This window comes from Saimiri boliviensis, chromosome 15 (assembly GCF_048565385.1).
Source record: "Saimiri boliviensis isolate mSaiBol1 chromosome 15, mSaiBol1.pri, whole genome shotgun sequence".
Lineage (NCBI taxonomy): Eukaryota > Metazoa > Chordata > Mammalia > Primates > Cebidae > Saimiri > Saimiri boliviensis.
Window position 1 is genome coordinate 72,728,590 of NC_133463.1, and position 25,232 is coordinate 72,753,821.

The 25,232-nt window shown below is 42.9% G+C and overlaps 1 protein-coding gene across 4 annotated transcripts in view; it reads left to right on the forward strand.

Annotated features, from left to right (window-relative positions):
• Positions 1 to 25,232, forward strand: part of FER1L6 (fer-1 like family member 6) — a 216,575-nt gene that overhangs the window by 117,100 nt on the left and 74,243 nt on the right. For all 4 annotated transcript variants that reach the window (XM_074387107.1, XM_074387108.1, XM_074387109.1 and 1 more), the window contains 3 exons: positions 11,265 to 11,442; positions 16,145 to 16,269; positions 23,025 to 23,159. In XM_074387107.1, the coding sequence (XP_074243208.1) occupies positions 11,265 to 11,442; positions 16,145 to 16,269; positions 23,025 to 23,159 (438 nt within the window). The remainder of the gene's footprint in view (positions 1 to 11,264; positions 11,443 to 16,144; positions 16,270 to 23,024; positions 23,160 to 25,232) is intronic.

Here is a 25,232-nt window from a genome sequence, read left to right on the forward strand (position 1 = left end):
ATTATACCACTCTGTATGACTTTTCATACCCATAGCTTAGCTCCTGCTTATAAGTGAGAACATACAGTATTTGGTTTTCCAATCTTGATTTACTTCACTTATAGAGTAAATAAAGGCCTCTAGTTCCATTCAAGTTACTGCAAAAGACATTATTTCATTGTTTTTTTTTATGGCTGAGTAGTATTCCATAATGTATATATATCACATTTTCCGAATCCAGTCATTAGGTGATGAGATACTTAGGTTGTTGATTCCATATCTTTGCAATTTTGAAATGTGCTACAATAAACATGTACATTCTGGTGCCTTTTTTATATAGTGACTTCTTTTTCTGTGAGTACGTACCCAGTAGTGGGTAGTGGGATTGCTGGATTGAATGGTAGATCTACTTTTAGTTCTTTGCGAAATCTCTATACTGTTTTTCAGTGGAGGTTGTGCCAATTTATAGTCTCATCAGTAGTATATCAACCTCCCTTTTTAGCCACAACCATGCCAACATCTATAGTTTTTTGACTTTTTGATAATGGCCATTCTGGCTGAGGTAAGGTGGTATCTCATCATAGTTTTAATTTGCATTTCCCTGATGATTAGTGATGTTGAGCATTTTTTTCATATGTTTGTTGGCCATTTATATATCTTCTTTGGGGAAATATCTGTTCATGTCTTTTACCCATTTTTTAATGGAATTTTTTTTCATGTTGATTTGAGTTCCTTGTAGATTCTGAACATTAGTCCTTTATGGGATACATAATTTGTAAATCTTTTCTCCCGTTCTGTAGGTTTCCATTTACTCTGATGATTCTCTTGCTGTGCAGCAGCTTTTTAGTTTAATTTGGTCGCATTTGTTTTTGCTTTTGTTGCATTTGTTTTTGGTGTCTTAGTCATAAATTCATTGCCTAGGCCAATTGCAGATTTTTTTTCTAGATCTTTTATGGTTTCAGGTTTCAGATTTAAGTGTTGAATCTATCTTGAGTTAATTTTTTATATGGTGAGAAATAGAGATCCAGGTTCATTCTTCTTCATATGGCTACCTTGCTTCCCCACTACCACTTACTGAATAAGGCGTCCTTTTTCCAATTTGTGTTTTTGCATGCTTGGCTAAAAATCAGATGGTTATAAATATCTGACTTTATTTCTACGTTCTCTATTCTGCTCCATTGGCCTATATATCTACTTTTGTACCAGTACCGTGTTGTTTTGGTATCTATAGCTTTGTATAATTTGAAGTCAGGTAATGTGATGGCTTAGGATTGCTTTGGCAATTTGGGCTTTTTTTTTTTTCTTTTTTTTTTTATAAGCTCCCTGGGAATTTTAGGATAGTTTTTTCTAATTCTGTAAAAAAATGATGTTGGTATTTTGATAGGAATGGCATTGAATCCGTTGATTGCTTTGGGCAGTATGCTTATTTTCATGATATTGATTCTTCCAATCCATGAGCATGGGATATATTTGTATTTGTGTCATCTATGATTTCTTAGGATGAACATGTTTTCTCTATCAGTTTTCTCACTACCTTTTCACCTGCGTGATTTGTCCATGGCATTTCCTCACATGAGTTAATCTGTATTTTAAAATAGTTTCAAAGAAAGTTATAAGAAGAACAGAACTGCTAGTTCAGGATTCCTTGTGACTTTAAATCGTAAAATTATAAAATTTTCAACTTGGAGGTCCTGTGCCCTTCATCAAGACAGAGTCCCCAGATGTCTTATGGGTGGGCCCTTTTAGACATGTATCTCTGGACAGATTCTATTATCTCTAACTCAAGATTTGAGCTTTGCTTGGAGACATGGGTATTTCACTTCCACTACAAATAAATTTTTATCCCAGCAAGTAGAAATGAATGAATAAGAGGAAAATGTGTCCAAAGCCTTTTCCCCACTGGTGACTGACCACAGGAGTACAAGTTGACTGATACTTTTCCTAACTCATAGCTGACTATCCTCCCAAAATCAGTTCTGGTTTCTTGCTATAAAATAATTATTTCTTTACTGACTCAGGGAGGCTGAAGATGCTCAAAACTATGCCATAGAGGAACAGGTAAAGAGATGGCAGTTCTTAGCTGAGTAGATCTGAGCCTGAGAGAATAGTTGCAGTGTTTGTGGGGCTAGCATGTAGATGGAGGGGAGGTATGAGGGAGAGGGAGAGGGAGAGGGGGACACAGAGAGAGATTCAGCAGATAAAATCAGGCCCTACAAAGACATTACAGGGAAACAGTTTCCTAAATGGAAGTCCATAATGCATTCCTCATCTTTAGAGGTATTAGCACACCCTAGGCAACTATTTGATGTAAACATGGCAGCTAACTACATTAAATAGCCTCTAAGTGTCCTCCAACCTCAAGAGGCTACTGTAGATGTGACTATCAAACGTTGCAGACAGAAGGTCCCTATTATTGAGAATGAGAGGCAGTATGGGATAATGGTTTAAAGCATGGGCTTTGAAATAATGTGAATTGGGTTGGAACTTGTGTTAGATTACTAGGGTTACTGTTAAAAAAAAAAAGTAGCAGGAACTGACTGGCTTAAACAACAAAAATATAGTATCTCATGGTTCTAAAGGCTAGAAGTTCCAGGTCTAAATGTTGGCAGGTCCATTCCCTTGAAGGTGTTAGGGAAGAACATGTTCCAGGCGTCTCTTCTAGCTTCTGGTTAGTTCCATGGCTTTTACTAGAATGGTGCCAATCTGCACATGACATTATTCCTTTGTCTGTGTCTGTCCCTTCATATGACATTCTTTTTATGACTCCAATCATGAAGGATTAGGGACCTACCCTAATCCAGTACAATGTCATTTTTAAAAATTATACTTTAAGTTCTGGGGTACATGTGCAGAACGTGCAGGTTTGTTACATAGGTATACATACACATGCCGTGGTGGTTTGCTGCATCCATCACCCCGTCATCTACATTAAATATTTCACCTAATGCTATCCCTCCCCTAGCCCTCCACCCGCCGACAGGCCCCAGTGTGTGATGTTCCCCACCCCTGTGTCCATGTGTTCTCATTGTTCAATGTCATTTTAACTTAACTAATTATATCTGCATTGACCCTATTTCCAAATTAGGTCATATTTTGGATGTTGGGGATTACAACTTCAATATATAAATGTTGTAGGACCACAATTCAACCCATAATAGAATTCCAGGGCCAATATATACTAGCTGTATGACCTTCGGCAACTTAACATTCTTCAACTTTCAAATGAATAAAGAATGTTCATCCTGTTTTTCATTCATTAAGTGGAGATTGTAGTGAGGAGGAAGTGAATAAATGCAAGTAAAGAACACGTGTTGTGCCTCACATAATAATCACTCAATAAATGCTAGCATTCTAACAACTAGATATCCAAATTCCTGAGGATATTGCTGAATTGTGTCCCCCTCATATCAAGTGAGTTGTTTGAGGCTCTCTGTGTTATTTTCTAGTCACGTATGTAAAATAATTTTGTTTTAGAGATGGCATATTACTCTGTTGCCAAGTCTGGGGTGCAGTGGTAAAATCATAGCTCAATGCAGCCTCAAACTCCTAGGCTCAAGCAATCCTCCCACCTCAGCCTCCTGAATAGCTAGGTCTACAGGCATCTGCCACTGCAGCTGGCTGATTTTTCTTTTTCATAGAGCTGGGATCTTGCTGTATAACCCAGGCTTGTCTTAAACTCCTGGTCTCAAGTGATTCCTCTGCCTTGTTTGGCCTCCCAAAGCACTGGGATTACAGGTGTGAGCCACTGTGCTTGACCTAAAATGGCTTTTAAATCCACTCCAGTAAACTGATTTTTCAGTTACAGTTTTACTGGAGTGGGTTTAAAAGCCATTTTAGGCATTCACCACAATTATCAAGAATCTTCTTTAACTTTCTCCATTCAAAGAATTCTAAGGAGGCAAGACATATTTGTCTTAAAAATAGCAAATCACTTCATAAGGCCATGTGCTAAAAATACTAGAAAGGTGGTATAAAGTTACTCACTTCTAAATATTTGGATGTATTCTGGCACTATTTAAAATTAGAACAAAGAACAGCTGTCAAATAAAGTCAGAGTTTAGAAGAGTTGAGAATGCAGAACTTTTGCCCCAGGGCATTCATCTGAATATTATCTTCATCTATAAGTCTTAGCTTATTTCTTTATTTGTATTTTCCTTTTGCCATTGGAATTGCTCTGGGTGGTAGCTTTCTAGATCTTGTTGAATCCAATTATATGAACTGGATAAAATATCTTGATGATTCATTTTCATTTCTGCTTTGATTTTCACTCCTGACTTGAGCTCCCCTTTCACCCACCACCTCTCCTTATGCCCCTTTCTCCTCACTAAATGGGCAAAACCGGAAAATGCAAGGGCTGCACCAGGGACACTGAGTGTTCCCTCATCTGCCACTCGCTCCAGTTTTTTAGCTGGGAAATAGGATAGGAAGGTGGAGTGGGGATTAGAACAGAAGGTAAATCTCTAAACTCTCTAGGCTAAAGTTTCCTATTCTGTGGAGCTGCTGTTCTTTGAATGGCTCTGTAAATGTTTCATGTTCAAATACTTTTAAGAAATAGTTGTGACCTTGGACACTTTTGCAGTTTTAGTGCCCATCAACCAGTGGAAGGTTCCAGGAAGTCCTACAGTTGGGAAACATCTTTAACTTTTTAAAAAAATTATAACTTTAAGTTCTGGGATACATATGCACAACATGCAGGTTTGTTATATAGGTAAACATGTGCCATGGTGATTTGCTGCACCTATCAACCTGTCACCTAAGTATTAAGCCCCACATGCATCAGCCATTCGTCCTGATGCTCTCCCTCCTCTTGCCCTTCACCCACAGGCCCTGATGTGTGTTGTTCCCCTCCCTGTGTCCATGTATTCTCGTTATTCAGCTCCCACTTATGAGTAAGAACATGTGGTGCTTTGTCTTCTGTTCCTGTGTTAGTTTGCTGAGGATGATGGCTTCCAGCTTCATCCATGTCCCTGCAAAGGACATGATCTCATTCCTTTTCATGGCTGCATACCAGTCCATAGTGTGTATGTACCACATTTTTTTTATCCAGTCTATCATTGATGGGCATCTGGGTTGGTTCCATGTCTTTGCTATTGTGAATAGTGCTGCAGTAAAGATACATGTGCATGTATCTTTACAACAGAATGATTTATATCCCTTTGGGTATATACCCAGTAGTGGAATTGCTGGGTCAAATGGTTTCTGGTTCTAGATCATTCAGGAATTGCCACACTGTCTTCCACAATGGTTGAACTAATTTACATTTGCACCAACAATGTTCCTATTTCTCCACAGCCTCGCCAGCATCTCGTTTCTTGACTTTTTAATAATTGCCATTCTGACTGGTGTGAGATGTTATCGTGGTTTTGATTTGCATTTCTCTAATGATCAGTGATGTTGAGCTTTTTTTCTTATTTGTTAGCTGCATAAATGTCTTCTTTTGAGAAGTGTCTGTTCATGTCCTTTGCCCACTTTTTAATGGGTCATTTGTGGGTTTTTTTTTTTTTTTCGTACATCTGTTTAAGTTCCTTGTAAATTCTGGATATTAGACCTCTGTCAGATGTGTAGAATGCAAAAATTTTTATCCCATTCTGTAGATTGCCTGTTCTCTCTGTTAATAGTTTGTTTTGCTTTGCAGAAGCTCTTTAGTTTAATTAGATGTCATTTGTCAATTTTTGCTTTTGTTGAAGTTTCTTTTGGCAATTCCATCATAAAATCTTTGCTCATGTCTAGATTCTGAATGGTATTGCCTGGGTTTCTTCTAGGGATTTTATGGTATGGGGTTTTACATTTAAGTCTTTAATACGTCTTGAGTTAATTTTTGTATAAGGTGTGAGGAACTAACTCGTTGAGTTAGTTCTGTGCTGAGTTCACTCACTCTCATCTCCATCCCCACCCTACCTTCTGTGTGCAACACAGAATCCATCTCCTGTTCTCCAGGTTCCAGCTTTCCATACAACTTTTCCTAGGATGCATCAGGAAGCGATGGCTGAAAAGCACCCCAACATGAGGAAACCCCGTCTCTACTAAAAATACAAAAGTAGCTGGGTGTGGTGGTGCACACCTGTAATCCCAGTTACTTGGGAGGCTGAGGCAGGACAATCACTTGAACTCAGAAGGCGGAGGTTGCAGTGAGCCAAGATCATGCCATTGCACTCCAGCCTGGGTAGAAAGAGGGAAACTCCATCTAAAAAAAAAAAAAAAAAAAAAAAAAAGCACCCTCCTGTGTCCTGCCTCAGAGTAAAACCTCTACCACATAAACAAACCTCACTTTCACTAACACTGATGGACCAACTCCAACACAGTTCATATGAGTTACCACCTCTCTTCTTTCTCTCACTCGCCAAGACTACTTATTCATTTTGAGCTGGCTGGGTTGCACCAGGACCCCGTGGGAGGCACCAGGGAGACTGAACCTTTAGCACTCTGTCTCATGCAGTATTTATACATGAATGATCACAGCTTTTTCCAATGCATTTTTGCATTCTTAATTGTTTTTCTCTGTTGTGTTTTCTTTTCTCCTACCTTTCCATGCTATTCTCAAAGGGAAATCACTTGCTGTGGTTGGTGAGGCTTCAGGACCACAAAAGGGAGGAAGGAGAGGAAGGGGAAGCAGGTGTAGGAGGCAAGGGAGAGCTTTCCTTTGGCCCTCTGAAGCTTCACTGAAAAATTGATCCACAAAAGGTAGATTAATAGGAGAAAAAGTGTACCAATTTTTTAATGTATACATTAAATATACACATTAATGTGGGAGCCTTCAGAAGGAAGATCCCAAAACAGGGGGAAATTTTCCATTTTTATGCTTAGGTTCAACAAAGTATGGACGGACATGTAGCAATGTGATTCAATTAAAAAGGTATAATCTAATGCTAGCGGACTGAGTGGGGAAACCCAGCAAGGCCTGTCTGTCCAGCTGCTGCTTGGCCTCTCTGTAGCATTCTTTCCTTCTGGGTGTTGGGGAGAACCCTCTCTGGAATGGGCTACAGTCAGACAAGGTAGGTCAGATAATTTCTTTATGGTCAATTTTTACATAGAAAGGCAGATGGAAAGTTAGAGTTATATTTTTAGGTTTTATGGCTGGCTTTGGGGAAATGGGGTTCTGGTTTCTATGACCTGCATGAGGGAAGAGAGATTCTAGTTTCTATGGCTCACCTGGAAGTGAATGGGACTGAGAGACAGGAGGGCAGGAGAAGGTCAGAGAAACACTTTTGCTTCTGAAGCTTCTTCTGAGGCTTTCATTTTGGGGTATTGTTTCCTGAGCCCCAGTAGGGAGAAGGCAGGGGCAGACATGTAACCAGGCTGAAAGTACATGTGAGATTAAAAATGGGATTCTGTTTCTGAAAACACCTAGGAAGGGTCTCAATAATGTTAAATGAATCCAACTTAGATACTTAAGTGAGACACTCTGTATCATTTGCCAGCAATTCCAATTTGTATACATATTTTTAAATATGCACAAGCTGCTAACTTTAAGAGAACAGCAGTGGTCTTTGTGGAACCCATTTACAAGATTTTAGCTGAGTGTTTGATTTTTAACCATGAGTTTACATACACACATGTTGTTTAGTAGCAGTAGAAATGAATGATGTTTTTTGTCATTGCTTTGTTTTACTTTAAGAAACACAAGGCTAACCTGGCATAGTGGCTCATGCCTGTAATCCCAGCACTTTGGAAGGCCAAGGCAGGTGGATCACCTGAGGTTGGGAGTTCAAGATCAGCCTGGCCAAGATGGTGAAACCCCATCTCTACTAAAAATACAAAAATTAGCCAGGCGTGGTGGCACATGCCTGCAATCTCAGGTACTGGGGAGGCTAAGGCATGAGAATCACATGAACCTTGAACCTGAGAGGCAGAGGCTATAGTGAACTGAGATTGCACTCCAGCCTGGGTGACAGAGCAAGACTCCGTCTCAAAAAAAAAAAAAAAAAAAAAAAAAAAAAAAAAGAAAAGAAAAGAAAAGAAACACAGGCCACAGGCACGGGCTCAGTGGCTCACGCCTGTAATCCTAGCACTTTGGAAGGCCAAAGAGGGGCAGATGGCTTTAGTCCAGGAGTTTGAGATGAGCCTGGGCAACATGGTAAAAATCCATCTCTAACTCCCCAAAAATAGATAAATACAAAAACTCGGTGTGGTGGCATCCACCTATGGTCCAAAGGTTGAGGTGGGAGGATGGCTTGAGCCCAGGAGGCAGAGTTTGTAGTGAGCTAAGATTGCACCACATCACTCCAGCCTGGGTGACAGACAGAGACCTATTGGTGGGGGAGGGATGGATAAAAAGAAGAGAAAAGAAAAGAAAACCCTGCAGAATCTCAGATTTGCTTTGCTTAGGGCAATGTAGCACATGACGTTAAGAACATTGCTGCTTAAATACTTAAAACTGAGATTTGTAGACTAGCAGAATTAGCATCCACGAGAAGAAATAAGATTCTCAAACTGTCCCAGAGACCAGCTGAATTCGAGTCTGCATTTTAACCAGATGCCCTGGCAATCCATGTGCTCAGAGCAGTGTGTGAGGAGCATTGGCTCAGATTCTGGGCTCTGACCCTGCCTTGCTCTGTGACCTTGGACACTTGTCTTAACTTCTCTGAACTTCTGCTTCCTCACCTTTAAAAAACACATTGTAAAAGTAGCTACTTAATAAAGTTACTGTGTGATAACCTGTGATTTGGTAATAGAATGCATGCAATAGAACATTCTATGTGAAGAGAGAAACATTAGACCAGGGCCTAGAACTATGTAAGTGATCAACATGTGTTAAATATTATTGTTAGAAAAGTAAATACAGGATATTCACTCTCTCTCTCTCTCTCTCTCTATATATATATATATATATATGTGTGTGTGTGTTTGTGTGTGTGTGTGTGTGTGTGTGTGTGTATTTTTTTTTTCCCTGAGACAGAGTCTTGCTCTGTCACCAGGCTGGAGTGCAGTGACACAGTCTTGGCTCACTGCAACTTCCGCCTTCCGGGTTCAAGTGATCCTTCTGCCTCAGCCTCCTGAGTTGCTGGGACTACAGGCATGTGCCACCGTGCCGGGCTAATTTTTGTATTTTTAGTAGAGATGAGGTTTCACCTTGTTGGCCGTGATGGTCTTGATCTCTGGACCTTGTGATCTGCCTGCCTTGGCCTCCCAAAGTGCTGGGATTACAGGTGTGAGCCACCGCGCCTGGCCCACTCAACATATATTTACCACATGCTTCCTGGATGCCATGAGTTCTTTTAGGCACCGGGGACATAGCGATGAAGCAGCAGACAATGTTCTTGTCCTTATGAATCGATATCTTAGTGAGGCCTACAAATGGCAGAGATTGCTTTTATTCAAGGAAAATAATCTTAGGCTTTCAGTGCATATTCATTTTATTGAACAAATGTATTCCTCCATACATTTTGGCTACTATTATTAGAGAAGTGATGAGTTGAGGATTATCTGTCCTATTAAAACTTTATAAATTACAGGTTGTAGAATGTTTGCCTTTGCCCAGAACAAAATAAACTTATTTGGTTTTTTTTTTTTTTTTTTTTTTTTGAGCTCAGCAAATACTGGCATCCTCCTGCTTAGAGAATACAGTCCCAGCTTCTCCACATACTGAGCAGGATTCTTCAGCTTCATCTGTGTCATTCTTTGTCTAGCTCTCATGCTCACTGGTTGTGACTCTTCTCTCCTGAAAGCTCTTAGCAGCGTTCTTGGCACAGAGTAAGCACTTGCTAAATACTAGCTCATATTACCCAAATCTTTTTTCACACACTTTCTTCTCTTTCTGGGATCCAACTCCAAAGTGCCCATTAAAGCCCAGCTAAATATTTGAATCTTAAAGGAAGGATGGAAATCGCTGCTGCTACTTCTCTGCTTCCTCAGCGCATTCTCTCTTTGCATTTGAGTAGGTGAAGGTACCTGGCCAAGTGGAGTAGCCTCTTTGTGAGCCCTGGAGGGAGGGCCAGGACTTAGTCTTCTGGCCCCACTCACTTAGCAAGGGCCTAGCAGCATTTGCAGTAGTTGCTAAACTGAGTTGCTGAAAATCCATTTGCGGCACCTGCAGAGCACAGTAAAAAGGCAAACAGCCATGCTCAATTTCGGATTCAGAGGTTCTCCATGGGGACCTTGGAAATTGTCAGAGCAAGTTGTGGCCTTTCATAATAGGCCTTTGTGACCCTCTATGTAAAGGAAGTGATGTTAAAAAAAAAAAAAAGAAAAAAAGAAAGAAAGAAAATTTCTCGTAGGAAATTCTAAGAAACACCAAGAAGAGGCACTTAGAAGAAGAGCTCACGGCATTTGGAGAGGTAGCAGTTAAGTGCCATAGGTTACTCTCAGAATGATGACCTCACCGGCAACAGCCAAGCCTGGGGCCTGGGTCTCCTTACAGGGCTAAGGGAGCACCCTAATCCTGGTGACTGAGAAATAAAGGAATCACACTGCCTACATTTTGTTGTGTCCTTCAGATTCTGTGGGCGTGTGTATATGCCCCCATGCAGGCATATACGCACACATAAGTACATGTACACACAGGCCCACGTACACACATACATGTGGACATGCACACACTCCCTGCACATACTCATACTACCTACACAAATACAGACATAAACATAGAAATTAAGGCAAACGTAAATGAAAATACAAATCTAAGCACGTTCAAAAGAGAGAGCAGAGGGGTAAGGGAATCTGAGACCACACCGCATGAGGAAACAATGGAGGTGTTTAGCCAAGAAGAAAGCGCATGGTAGGCTGGGTAGGTTTTTCTAAGCACGTAGAGTCCTGACTTATCGAAGAAATACTAGGATTCTTTTAAATGAAGCAAATAGGTAAAAAGTCAAGTTGGAACTCCAGACAATTGGAAGTTCCAGGAAGATTTCAGCTCTGAGTGATAGGCTGTGGGGTGCAGAGCCTAGAGTCTAAATTTGGAATCATCTCTTCTATTTTTGACTTTTGTCTCTGTCACTTAAAAACTGAGCCGTCGTAGGCAACTTACTTTATCTCTCTGAGTCCGTATTTCCCCATTTATCAAATGGGGCCAATAAATACACCTACTACCTATGAAGTTTAAATGACCCACGGCTTATAGGAGCTTATCACAGTGCAGGTTTAAGCTTTAGATCCCACTAAACCTGGATCTTCCTCTGGAGTTGTGCATCAAGGCAACATTTGGGCCATTGCCTTTATTTTGATTTAAGAGGCGCTCTAGAGAGCTGCTCTCTGAACCTACGTCCAGGTGTGTCTCCAGGAAGGACAGAGGGGAGGCTTATAATTATCTCCTCCTAACAAGTCAGTCTTTTTTTGTAACCTTTCTCCAGCCTCCTGGAAAACGACCGGCTGGTTGGTCTGTGCAAGCAAAAGTCGACGTGTACCTGTGGTTGGGCTCCATCAAGCATGCCAGTGCCATTTTGGACAACTTGCCAGAAGGCTATGAAGCAGAAATGTCCTCCAAAGGGGCTGGCACCAATCACCCCCCTTCCAACCTATACTACCAAGGTAGGGTCCCCAGTCCTCCAAAGGGGCTGGCACCAATCACCCTCCCCCCATCCAAACTACATTACTAAGGCAGAGTCCCCACTGGACAAAGAGGGTCGTTTGAGGTCTCAGGTGGGCTTCTGAAAAGGTAATTAGGAGGGCAGCATGCATGAGTGTTTTGCACATTATTTTAGGGTCAACTTACTGGCTTTCTCTAGTACAGTTTCTAAGTGTTCTACCTTACCATCCAACGTCCCATCTAAAGTATCATTAAATACATCTAGAATAAACACTTATGTTTCTCTGTTAGTAGAGAGGGAGCAATTTGAGTTTCTTTGTAGGCAGATTATGTAGGTTGTTTGCATTTTAAGCAAAAAACATGAGAACATCAATAAGTTCTTGTGCCTACATGATCTGTGGAATTAAGGCAGATTTTACTTTTATGTGGCATGGGGGTTTCGACATATCAACAGCAGATATTCGTATTTCCTAGTAGTAACCCAGTGGTGACTGGTATCAGTAGGTTCACTCATATTTCTCCAGCTTGGTTCTTGACTTGGCTGCTTTTAAAATTCAGCATACTTTATGGAATCCTTCCTTCCATGTGGTTATTTTCTGTAAGTGACATCATGTTTATGTTTTGATGCATTTTGAATTTTATTATAAATATTCCTTACAATTTGCATTTTGCTTTCTGCTTCCAAATTACTTCCATTTATGTTTTCTTTTGCTGCTGAGTTCAGATAAAGCAGTCTGCAATTTTACCTTCATTTCTGCTGAAGTTGAGTTTGGGGTTGAGCCTATATTGGAAACATTGGGGAACTGTCTACACCAGGCGTCCCCAAACTACAGCCCGCGGGCCGCATGCGGCCCCCTGAGGCCATTTATCCGGCCCCCTGCCGCACTTCAGGAAGGGGCACCTCTTTCATTGGTGGTCAGTTAGAGGAGCACAGTATGTGGCGGCCCTCCAACAGTCTGAGGGACAGTGAACTGGCCCCCTGTGTAAAAAGTTTGGGGACACCTGGTCTATACACTCAGTTCTCCTCTGTTGCTCAAGGCTCCTCTGTTGTTGATTGACCTAGACTGCCAGTGGAATCAAAGTTGCTAAACAGAGAAGACAAAGTTCTGGAAATACATATCCAATAGTTCAGCTCATGGTTTCTGTGCCCAATATAAATGCATACCAACATTGTCTTTTTGGAAAATATATAATACCACGTGCCAAGCATCATACCTTACACTTTATGCATAATACTCATTGATTTCTCACATCAACCTTGGGAAGACTATTCATCTTATACAAGAAGAAACTTATGTATCAGAGATGCTTAGAAATTGCCCAAGATCACACAGCTAGTAAATCATGGGGAAAAAATGTCTCCAAACCCTGCTTCCTTTCTACTGTCTTCCACCATACCTTGAGAGAGTTTTCATCTTTGGGTGAAAAACGTTCACATTAACTTGATAGGAAAAAACAGGAAGCTAACTGGGCTTCCTGTTTTTATGGACTATCTCTAGAGACCCAAGGACCTGGACTGGTTGCTGTCCCAGCTATTAACAATTCAAAGAGGAGGAGAGACTTTTCCCAATGCTTTCGGATGCTCGGCAGTGTGTTGTTTTCATAGAGTGACCTAATAAACTTCTCCTGCTGCGCACTGGCATTGATGATTTTGGCTGCCTTCCATACCTACCAGAGAATTTTGAAAATACTTATTCAGCAAATAATTAGTTTACACCTGTATATGGAAGACATAGTGGAAAAACTAGCAGACAACATAGAGATGAGTGAGAGGTGATTCTAGCCCTCAAGTGGGGAGAGTCAGATACTTCTATAATAACCACGAGTAAAAAGCAAGCCATAGCACGAGAAGTGTACCAATAAAGTGTGCGGAGGGTGACTAGGTTAGTCCAAGGAACAGAAGTAGTGAGACTCCAGGTTACAGAAAAATGAAAACTTACAGCCAGTAGATGGGGATCCCTGGAGCTGTGCAGTGCGCACAACTTGTGTGGCTGCCATTGGTGGGGGTGGGGGGATCTGCTAAAATTACGGGGTTAGTCATTTCAGGGGCAGCTGATGAACATTTTTATGGGTGAACCATTTCCAAGTTCACTCTCAGCTGAGAAATTTGCCAAACTATGCAGCATGCTAAGGACCACGTGGGCTACCTCTAGACGCGCTCCTGTCAGCAAATCCCTGTGCCATCTGCTGAACATTCCATCATTTACTTTTGCCATTTTAAGGGCCTCCCTTGCCAGCAGGACCCAGCCTGTCATGTGAGGGTTTACTGGTATATGGGACAGAGGGAGGAGTTAGAATCGGGTCCAAAGGAATCACTTTTCTCGTTCCCCTCCCTTGACAGAGTGCGGAGAACTTTCACTGCAAGTACCCAGACTTAACTGGGAGGTGTGCAGAGCTCAAGTTTCCAAATCCTTTGCAGGATGAGAGTGGGTCTGATATGGTTGCTACATTCTCAGGTTCCATATTGGTCTCCATGCAGCCACACAGTGGCATGGGGTGGAGGGTGGAGGGACAGAAACGTGTGTGAGCCTCAACACAAGTAAGGAGTTGTCTTTGGCACCCCTGGCCTTTCCTGTCCCTCCTCACCCTGCCAGTCAGGGCTCAAGGCCAGGGCTGCCATGTCCCCTCCCATCCCCTCATTTCCATCCCTTCCTCCAGTGCATACGCTCTGGCCCTTAAACTTCTGTCTTAGAGCGGGTGGTGGGTCTCCTTGTTGGTTCTCCTGCCTGACACCTCGTCTGTCCATGGCTAGCTTGACTCAGTTGTATCCCCCTGAAGTTGTGCTCTGCTGGCATCAGCTTCTGTGCCAGACCTTCAAGAGCTACCTCTCACCTTGTTCAGGCCTCCTAGGTTCTCAATGATATTATTATAGCTGTCTGTGTCCTAGACTCTAGACAAACTGGGCTAGACTCTTGCCCCATGTGGCCTGGGGTTTTGACTGTCTTGACTCATCCTGCTCCAGTGTCCTGGGACCTCCATCCCTACCTCCCAAATGTTCCCATCCTTCAGGGCTCTGCTCAAAGGGCAGCACCACCTCCCATGTGGTCTGCCCCTTTTTCTGATTCCTTTGCATGCACATATCCTTATTTTACATGGATAATACTGTGTCTCCTAACTCATGCTGTTTTGTTTTCTTTTGCTAAGCACTTAAATTCTTGAGATCCAACCATTTTGCCATGTGTACCTCTGATCCATTGCTCCTAGCTGCTTTCCCAAACTCCCTGACATTTTTACCATCTGCTACCCCAGCGATGGACACGCAGCTTGCTTCCAGATGCTCACCACAGGTCACGTTGCAATGAGCAGTAGTAACCACATCTAGCATCTTCACCCCACTTCTCGAGTTCTTCCCATGTGCCAGGCACGATTCTCAGCCCTTCATTTCCTTCAATAACCCTATGAGGAACTATTATTACCTCCATTTTACAAATAAGGAAATCAAGGCACGCAAATAAAGCATTAGTAGCCATGTACAAGTCCCCTTATGGACCTGTGTGAGATCAGTCTAGGGATGGCATTGCGGGGAGGAGGCGGGGAGTTCACAGGATATTTGTACCCTGAATTTAAGTAGAGTGATTCAGATTAGTGCATAAGAGTTTCTGTATCCCACTCCCCAATTCAGCACAAAAACAGACACACTGAACACAGTAGCTTTGGGAGAGTCGGGGAAATGGGAGTAGGTAAAGAAGTAAAAAAGGGAGACGTAAATATATAAACCAAGAGGTGCCCTTCAAGAGGCCATGATCAGAAAGTGCCATGGACCAAGGACTGTGATGAAGACAACTCTTACTTTCAGTTTCCCCACTGAACCCTGAGCTGCCCCAACCTGAGGCCTTCTCTCTGCCTCCTATCCTGGCACAGGATGTGCTCACTCCCACCCTCTTCCCCCGTGTCCCTTGCCAGCATTCTCACAGGACGCTTATCGCTGGCATGCCCCCTGCCACTGTGACGTGGGTGCTTGTCTTATCTTCTGCCTTCTCCCAGGAGCTCCCCAGGGGCAGGGACCGTCTTAGCATGGAATCCTCAGAGATCAAGACTAAGACTCTGCACAGTAGGTGCTCCAAAGGACCCAGCTGGCTAAATGGAAAATGGGCAAATGGATGACTTGAGATATAGATTGTGTTTATTGACATGAAAACTATATGGAGTAGCCTGCCTCTCTCTCTCTCTCTCTCTCTCTCTCTCTCTCTCTCTCTCTCTCTCCCACACACACACACACACACACACACACACACACACACACACACCACACTCCTACCTGTATAAACAGGAGAATTACTAGGGAGTAAAATGGTATTTTAGAAAGAGAAGGGGATTTTAGAATCAGACAGAAATAAAAATCCTGACTCTGGCATGTGTTAATTGTATAAACTTTTGAAATGCTTTTAACCCTGTTGTGGGCCATTTTTCCTCATCCATAAAGAGGAGATCATGCTATTTCACAAGGTTTCGTGAAGAATAAAACACATAACATAACCTGGTGAAGGCACCAACAAAGATGCCTGGGTACACAGTCCCCCATAAAGATCACCTCTTCCCTTTCTTCAGGGCTTCCATTCTAGTCTCAGAGGAGGGTGGATGTGATTGGTGGTCTCTGTGTGTGGGTCTGTGGATACACAGATGGACATCACACACGGACACATGTGTACAAGCTGTTCTTGAAAAGCCCGCTAACACCTGCCCCCTTCCATGATTTGTCCACAGACCGGCATATTTTTCAGCTGAGAGCTCACATGTACCAAGCCCGGAGCCTCATCGCGGCTGACAGCAGCGGACTTTCAGACCCTTTTGCCAAAGTCACGTTCCTTTCTCACTGCCAGACCACAAAGGTAACCAGGGTAACCAAGACAGCCTGCTTTCTTCCTGCAGCCTGCAACTGACCCCCAGAAGAGCCCAGGAAAGAAAAACATGGGGGCATGTTGCAAATACCTGTATCTTTGGGTGTGTAGATTTTTCAGACTCAAAAGTGAATATATGCCCAGAAGGACTGACGTGGGGAAGGTCTATTGTTTCACTGTTATTCATTGTCCTAGGGCAGAGGAAGCAAGTCCCTGAGGCAAAGGAAGGTTGGGAGAAAAAGAGGAGTGGGGAGGAAAAGCAGAACCTGGAACCCCCAGGGTGCCTGCTGAAGTGCCAGGCGCAGGGCCACGTGCAGAAGGCGCAAATGAGAAAACAGCAAAAACAACCTGCATGAGGTTCATGGTCCAGTCATTACAAAGGGGTCTCAGTGGGGAGAAACATTTTCCAGTTTTGTGGTCATGCTCTGGACTTCGCACTCACCAGCTGGGGAGATTTGCATGCTTTAACATCTCTATGCTTCACAGTCCCCCTCCTCTGAAAATACTACTTCATAATGGATGATGTGAGTATTAAGGGAGATGGGTTGTCTTAATCTGTTTAGTGTTGCTTATAACAGAATACCTGAAACTGAGTAATTTATAAAGAAAAGGGGCTGGGCGCGGTGGCTCATGCCTGTAATCCCAGCACTTTGGGAGGCCAAGGTGGGCAGATCGTGAGATCAAGACATCGAGACCATCATGGCCAACATGGTGAAACTCTGCCTATATTAAAAATATAGAAATTAGCTGGGAGTGATGGTGGGAGCCTATAGTCCCAGCCACTCAGGAGGCTGAGGCAGGAGAATCACTTGAACCTGGGTGGCAGAGGTTGCAGTGAGCTGAGATAGTGCCACTGAACTCCAGCCTGATGACAGAGTCTTCGTCTCAGAAAAAAAAAAAAAAAAAAAATTAAGGAATGTATTTTTTACAGTTATGGAGGCTGGAGGTCCAAGATTGAGGAGCCGTATCTGTTGAGGGCCTTCTTGCTGGTGAGACCCTGCAGTCTGAGGCAGTGCAGGGCATCTCATGGCATCACCTGGCGAGAGGGCTGAGCGTGCTAACGTGCTCACTCAGGCCTCTCATCTTCTGAAGCCACCAGTTCCACTCCCATGACAATCCATTAATTCATAGATGAATCCATTTGTGAGGGCAGATTCCTCATGACCCAAACACCTCTTAAAGGCCCCACTTCTCAATACTGTGACATTGGAAATTAAATTTCAACATGAGTTTTGGAAAAGACAAATATGCAAATCATAGTATGGATTCTGCTGTTTCCTCTGTGTTTCTACCTTTTCTATACACTGAGTACTAAAACGTGAAAAGGATTCCCAATCAGCAAAAATACAGTAGGATGCTTTTCTCATTAGATTATATTCTTTAAAAATTTACTCTGTCCTTGGATTTGCAGTTTGAAGAGAGAGAAGCTCAGTAAAGAACTGCCCGTCTCAGGGACTGAAGCACCATGGGTAGCATGCAAAGTGTCCTAAGGTGGCTTTCTAGCTCATCTCCTCTCTGACTGCATGTCTTTGGGCAACTAATACAACTCACTAAACCTCAGGTTTGTCATCTTAAAATGGGACTGTCATGAAGAGACAAATAGTTTATCAACTGATAGCTAAATATGCTGGCCATGACATTGGCTGATGTTGAGAGGGCTAACATTTTTCTCCACGGCAAAGCCCATGACCTGGATGATAGATGAGACTGCATTTTGATTTATGACTCACAGACTGACAGCATGTTGTGAACCAGCCTCAGCTCTGTTTAACCAATGCCTGTCGGATGCTGGCTTTTTGCCAGGCCATGTGCTGGGCTCTGGAGGATGGGAGGACCCAGACTCTGCTCCAGGGTAATATGCAGTCCAGGCATGGTTACTGGCTTCATGACAGATGAGGCACCACACTATGATAAGCCAGGGTGCAGGGCTATACAGAGTCCCACAGGAGCCAAGCAGAGAAAAGGTTAGTTCTACCAGGGAGGAAAGTCAGGAGAAACCTCAGAAGGAAGGCAACATCATCCTCATTCAGTGACTGAGCATAAAAATGGGAAGACAACAGACTACTTTCTCTTTCCTGTGTTTTGAGAGTTAGTATGTAGCATGGCGATGATGAGTATAGACTCTGGAGCTGCACTGCCTGACTCGAAATCCAGGCTCTTCCATTTATCAGCGGTGTGACTTTAAACAAATATCTCTTTGTGCCTCAACTTCTTTGTCTGTGAAATAGGGATGACAACCTTGTACATTCCTTCTAGAGAATAAAATACCCAGGACAGTACCTTGCTTAAAACTGAGGCTTCTATGTGATTGCTTATTGTTATTGCCATTGAGGCTTCCTTCCAATAGCAAGGGAGTTCTCATAGGATGGACCCTTGGAGCCTTCCGCCACCCACCACAGCACTGTGGAATTCCAGGGTCCTGAGTGGAGCACAGGATTTAGATGAAATCCTTGGTCTGCTGTGTAATTATCCTTCTATTTTGCATCTCCATACAGCATCTTTATTTGACTTAGATCCATATCTCAAAGAAACAGATGGCTTGTTTATCAAATTGTTTGAAAGGGAAAGTAGGTTCTATTGAGTTCCGGACTTTGTCTCCATAATTTCAAGCCAAGTACCTCATTTTTGTTAATAATAATAGCTGCTATTGACTAAATGCTCCCACGTGCTGGGCAGAATGCTAAGCATTTTATCTGCATTGTTTGCTGTATCTCACTGCAGCCCAAAGCTGGATGTTATTAGTGTCTTCATTCTATAGGTCAGGAAGGTAAGGCTTGGAAATGATGGAGCTAGAAGGTGGCAGAACCAAGATGGAAACCCAGGTGTGTCCAATGCCAAAGTCACTTTGCTCCACCACTCCACTTCCCTTTTAGTAAGAAAGGATGCCAGTTCCCCTCCCCTGTTTTACTTCTGTGCTACCACAGAGGGACTTGTCTGCAGGTGACCTGCCCCCTTTATAAATTTATCTTACTTCCTTTCTCTCTTTCTCTTTTTTTCTTTCTCTCTCTCCCTTCATCCCTCTCTCCCTCCCTCTCTCCCTCCTTTTCTCCCTCCCTCCCTCCCTCCCTTCTCTTTCTCTTTCTTTTCCCCTCTCTCTCTCTTTCCTTCATTCGTTCATTCATTTTCTCTTTCTTTCTGATGGAGTCTCGCTCTGTTGCCTAGGCTGGAGTGCAGTGGCACAATCTTGGCTCATTGCAACCTCCACCTCCCAGCTTCAGGAAATTCTCCTGCCTCAGCCTCCTAAGCAGCTGAATTACAGGCACGTGCCACCATGCCCGGCTAATTTTTTGTATTTTTAGTAGAGACGGGATTTCACTGTGTTAGCCAGGATGGTCTTGATCTTCTGACCTTGTGATCCACCCACGTTGGCCTCCCAAAGTGCTGGGATTACAGGCGTGAGCCACTGTGCCAGGCATATGTATTTTTCATGATGAGGAAAGCTGATCCTGGGCTCCTGCAGTCAAAGCCAAGTGCCATTCAGCTGGTAGCACTCACCTGACCACAGGGGCCTCAGGGAGAACAAGCCTCTTGAAGGCTGTCCCTGAAAACCAATGCTTCATAAAGTGACTTAATGTAATGAAATACTTCAAAGAGGGGAGTCCAGTCATTCCCATCATCACTGGGGACAGAGGACACAGAAATCTTGCGACTGAAGTACAAAGGGAAAGAGAGAAAGCTCCTGCAGAGAAAGGCTCCTGGGATGGAAGAGGGAAAAGGACTGAGTGGCTAAAAGGGAGAATTAGAGGAGAAGAGGAGGAAACTTAGAGGGTGGAGCATGGAACCTGCTATTTCCAACAACCAGAGTGGGGCTCAGTTCTGAAGACATGGATGGTCTTTGACCCCAGTGCACCAAGGCTGCCATGTGGCAAGTGTTCAGTAAATGTTTACTCATTCATAAAAGAATATGGGCTGGGATGGGGTAGGATGGGTAACAAGCAATTATTGAGCACCTGATGTGTGCCAGGCACTTAATGTTCTTGGACAGTGGTCATAACTCCACAAGGTAGGTGCTAACCTCATTTAAATGAGGAAAACTAAGGTTTGGAGAGTTAATCTCCAATCTGCCCAAGTTGAACACTGGGTAGGTAATGAAACTAGAATTTCACTCCAGAATTACCTGATTCTAAAGCTATACTCTGTCCGTGATAGCTGGCTCCCTCATCAAAGTGTCAGATAAGTGCTACCATAACTTCCAAATAATGTCATTTAACCCAGTTACAATGCATAACTCTTTAAGAAAGCCCTTAAGAAGTGAGGTGAATCATAGTCACCTTGGCAGAGAAGTAGGGTAATGTATTTTTGTTTGGGTGAATCTTTTAGTACCTCCTGAAGATGGTCATGCAGTCCTTTTACTCATGGGAGCAACTCCTAGGACAAGTTAATACACATTCATTCATACAAATAGCTATTGAGCATCTGCTATGCACTGAGTGCTGTGTTAGTGTCTAATATTGTGCCTGGCACATTGTAGGTCTTGAATACTATATTTATATAATGAACACAGGATTGAAAAAATGCTGGCCTCTGGAATCTTATCAAGTGGTATTTACAGCCCAGTGCCAAAGAAGACATCAAAATCTTTCTGTAGGAAAGATGCTGTGAAGATTATAAATTGCTTTGGTATCACACCATCAAGTGCATGCTACAAGACAGATCACATTTCTATTTTGAAAAGCAAAATAAAAACACAGGATTCTTTGTGATGTCACTAACACAGGGCAAGGTTGCATTGCAGCTTCTTAACTCCTGTTATTAGTTGGTTGAAGCCATTCATTTCCTGTTGGAAAAGTTAGATTTTCTCTGAAATGTTATGTTTAAAATCTTGTTGTATCTCAGACATAAAATATTCTAAAAGTGAAAAGAAGAAAAAGAAATTGTGAAAATGCACAATATTTTTATGACTCACATAAAGAAGAGCAATAAAAATATTCTTTCGTGACCACAGTGCAAATGACTTAATGCTGTGACTAGAAATGACTCAATGTAAAATGCTGGGATAACAGTTTGATGTGAGTTTTGGAGTCCAGGCCAGGTCTCTCTCCCTTCCTTCCTAGATTGAACAGTGACAAAGGCACAGTTCAGACACTTCCCTAGGACCCAGCAGCTGCTGTGATTCACCTATGAAATCACTCATTTGCCTGGAAGAGAAAGAAATGTGGTTTTGAATGCTTTCCAGGACTAGTTTCCTACATTAATGGGGGAGCTTCTGCCCAGGTGCAGAGTCCACTTGTCCTGTAAACGACTCCAATTTTCAGCTGTGTGAAACTGGCAGGTTTCAAAACATCCAATTAAATAGAAAAGAAAATGCAAGACCAAATATGCCCTCCCTTCTGAGGGCACCACTCAAATGGCCTGGGAGGGAGCTGTGAGCCACTTCTAGGTGAGATGCTCATGGTATGAGGGCAATTATGTAGATTATTGTCCTCTGTATATTTTGACTTCTTCATCTGTATAATGAGTACAGCCTACTGTCAGTGTAAGAAAGATGTCATGCAAAATGGTGAGGGTGGTTTTGAAAACTTTGATCTATTTAATTCAGTCAATAACCACAAAACAGTGGAATTCCACATAAGGAATATTAGGTCAGATACCCAACTTTAGGATATTTGGTGACAAAATTTTGTTTGTTCCTAAGTCAAGAATCATTTAATCTCCCCAATCCTCAGTGTTCTCATTCATAAAATGGAGATAATATTAGCATGTATAAGGTGAGAGTGGATGAGGTTAGCAGCCTGGGATTGCTACCAGATGGTCCAGGTGGAATCTCAGTTCTGCCACTTACTGGCTCTGGACAAGTAAGCCTCAGTTTCCTGATCTGGAAAATGCATGTAAACAACTGAATCCACCTCCCAGAATCACAATAGTGAGGGTTTAATGCAGATGTCCCCAAACTACGGCCCCCGCAGGCCGCATGCGGCCCCCTGAGGCCATTTATCCGGCCCCCCGCCACACTTCAGGAAGGGGCACCTCTTTCATTGGTGGTCAGTGAGAGGAGCACAGTATGTGGCAAACCTCCAATGGTCTGAGGGACAGTGAACTGGCCCCCTGTGTAAAAAGTTTTGGGACACCTGGTTTAATGAGACAGTGCATGTGAAATTCACTGGCCAGCACACCATAAATGCTCAAAAAAGTAGCTCGTGTTATCACTGAAACTACTGTGAGGCCTGAGTTGAAAATGTGTATGCAAAGAGGGTGTTTAACATTGTAGGGGCTCTGCTTGTGGAACTTAAGAATGGCCGGGCGCGGTGGCTCAAGCCTGTAATCCCAGCACTTTGGGAGGCCGAGGCGGGTGGATCACGAGGTCAAGAGATCGAGAGCATCCTGGTCAACATGGTGAAACCCTGTCTCTACTAAAAATACAAAAAATTAGCTGGGCATGGTGGCTCGTGCCTGTAATCCCAGCTACTCAGGAGGCTGAGGCAGGAGAATTGCCTGAACCCAGGAGGCGGAGGTTGCGGTGAGCCGAGATCGCGCCATTGCACTCCAGCCTGGGTAACAAGAGCGAAACTCCGTCTCGGGAAAAAAAAAAAAATGTAAGCTCCTCCATGGTAGGGGGCATTGCATTCCCTAGCATTGTTTAGTACATAGTACCTGCTCAGTTTGTGTAGTCACTTGAATAGTGAATGAATGAGCAATCACAATGATGATGTGTTCTTTTTCTCTTGTATAAGTATTTCATGAATGAACCTTAGAGCCCTTACAACTCAACTGAATGATCTTCTGCTTTTTCTTGTCCTTCCTTCCAGATCATCTCCCAGACCCTGTCTCCAACCTGGAACCAGATGCTGCTGTTCAATGACTTGGTGCTACATGGAGATGTGAAGGAGCTGGCAGAGTCCCCACCCTTAGTGGTGGTGGAGTTATATGACAGTGATGCCGTGGTGAGTGTCCCCCGGGCCAGTGCTGATCACACATCATAAAAAATGCCATGTTGAACTAACTCACTTGATTTTAAAGTAAATAAAGTCTTGACATTGTGATTGGTGAGAACATCAGATGTACTTAGAAGCAAGCCTGACCTCTGAAAACAGTTCATAGAACCAAAAATATTGGTGATGATCATTTGCTTTACTGAAAGAGTTTTTCACTGATTTCCCTTTAAATGGCAACTAAAATTGAATCTGGTTTGCAGAACTTTGGTCTACACTCTTCTTCAGGAATGTGATACTTGTTTAAAGCAACCTGCAGCTAATTCCAAGTTCTGTTTAATAAAAAAGTCCACGTCTTTTGGAAAGAGGAGGTTTTTACTGATCTCATCTGGCTGAAAAGAAATGGATGGGTATTCTCTTAGCTTTTCTAACTGTGTTACTTTTTCTCTTACTTGTTGCTTCTAAGCCCCATACAACACATTAATCTCTATCCCTTTCATGATGTGAACCAAACCTTTTGTTCTCCAAAGATGTTTGTGTGCTGAAACCTTGGATAGAGTGAAAGCTTACTGGAGGATTTTTTTTAACTTACACAAATATTCTTTGCTTAAATTAGGAAGTCTCCAATGAAAAGCAAGGGTTTCTTTATTTAATGTCTCTACCTCCTAATGAGGTTGCAGAAGCACAAATTTATTAAGTAAAATGGTTGTTCCGGGGAGCCTTCCTAAAGCTTCCCCACCTCCTTGCAGCACTCCTGATAGCCCCTGCCTTTGGGCCAAGATCAGAAGGGAATCAAGATGTGAGCATCACAGAAGAAGAGCAGAAATCTTAGACACCATGAAGTTCCCATCTTGCTTCCTAGAGGAGGAAACAGACACAGAAAGCTCAAATACCTTCTTTACAGTCACAGCTGGTTGGAGGCTGAACCAGGTCCCCTGTGCACACTTTTGATGAGTTTATATTTGTGCAGGTGGTGGAGGCTAGTGTATCCATCTCTCTCCTATACATGCACATTCTGGTCCTACAAGGCACTCCCTTTCTCTGGGCCCCATTCTCCTATCTATAAATTGGGGCTAGATGTGTATGTTTACGGAAGGGGATTTCTATTATTTAGCATGTAGTGCAGATGTTCTGTAGGGAAGACCACAAAATAACTACCTTTTCAGTTTTTTTCCTAACAACATGCTTTCAATCGTTAGTGTTTATTTTCTATGCAGAAAACAATAATGGCAGTAGAGCATCTTTGAACGTTCCCATTATAATAACCTGCTGGGCTGGCTGTCTTTCCCTTTGCTATCCCATTGCTTTTTATTTCCCTTTCAGATCTCCATTCAGCAGTAGCTTTTCCTGGCCTAACCCTAAGCTGAGCCTTTACAGAGAAATTAAGCTGTGACATTATTGACTCTAAAGGGAAAAAGAAATGTGGAAGAGAAAGGAATATGAAAATACATACTTTGCTCCCAGAGAAATACATGTAGGCACGCAAAAAAAATTGTGTTTAGCCTTGTGCACTGCAGCTAAACAGGGCCCAAAACATGGTGATGCTCAGATTAATGGAATCAGAATCTGCTGGACCCATGCTTCCAGTCTAGAACCTTACCTCATTTCCCAGTGGCTTGTGCCCTCATAAGAGTCTGCTGGTTCTGGATAAGATGAGTTTATATTTGGAAAATTGGTTGCTTGGGCTATGTTTACTGTTTTGAATTAACCATTCCCAGCTGGGTTAATGAACAAATTGTTAGGCAGATCACTCATTTCCTATGCAGCTGCCCTAACTCCACCCATCCCCAGGATAGGTCGGTCTCCACTAGTGGACACCAGCAGGCAGCTTTGTTTTCAAGTGTGGTTGAACAAAAGCCCTGTTTCCATCTCAACCAAGTTTCCTTCTACAGCTGGGGATGCACGTGTTGCTTCAGGAGTCCAGAGACAATGAAGTAGTGTGACTGCTAAAACCCAGCCTCAGCCAAAAAGAACATGAGCACTGGCCTTGGATGCAGAGGTCATTTACCCAACAGCTTTCACTCAGCAAACATGCCTTGAGTATCTGCCCTGTGCCAGGAGACACAGCAGTGAATAGTGCAGGCA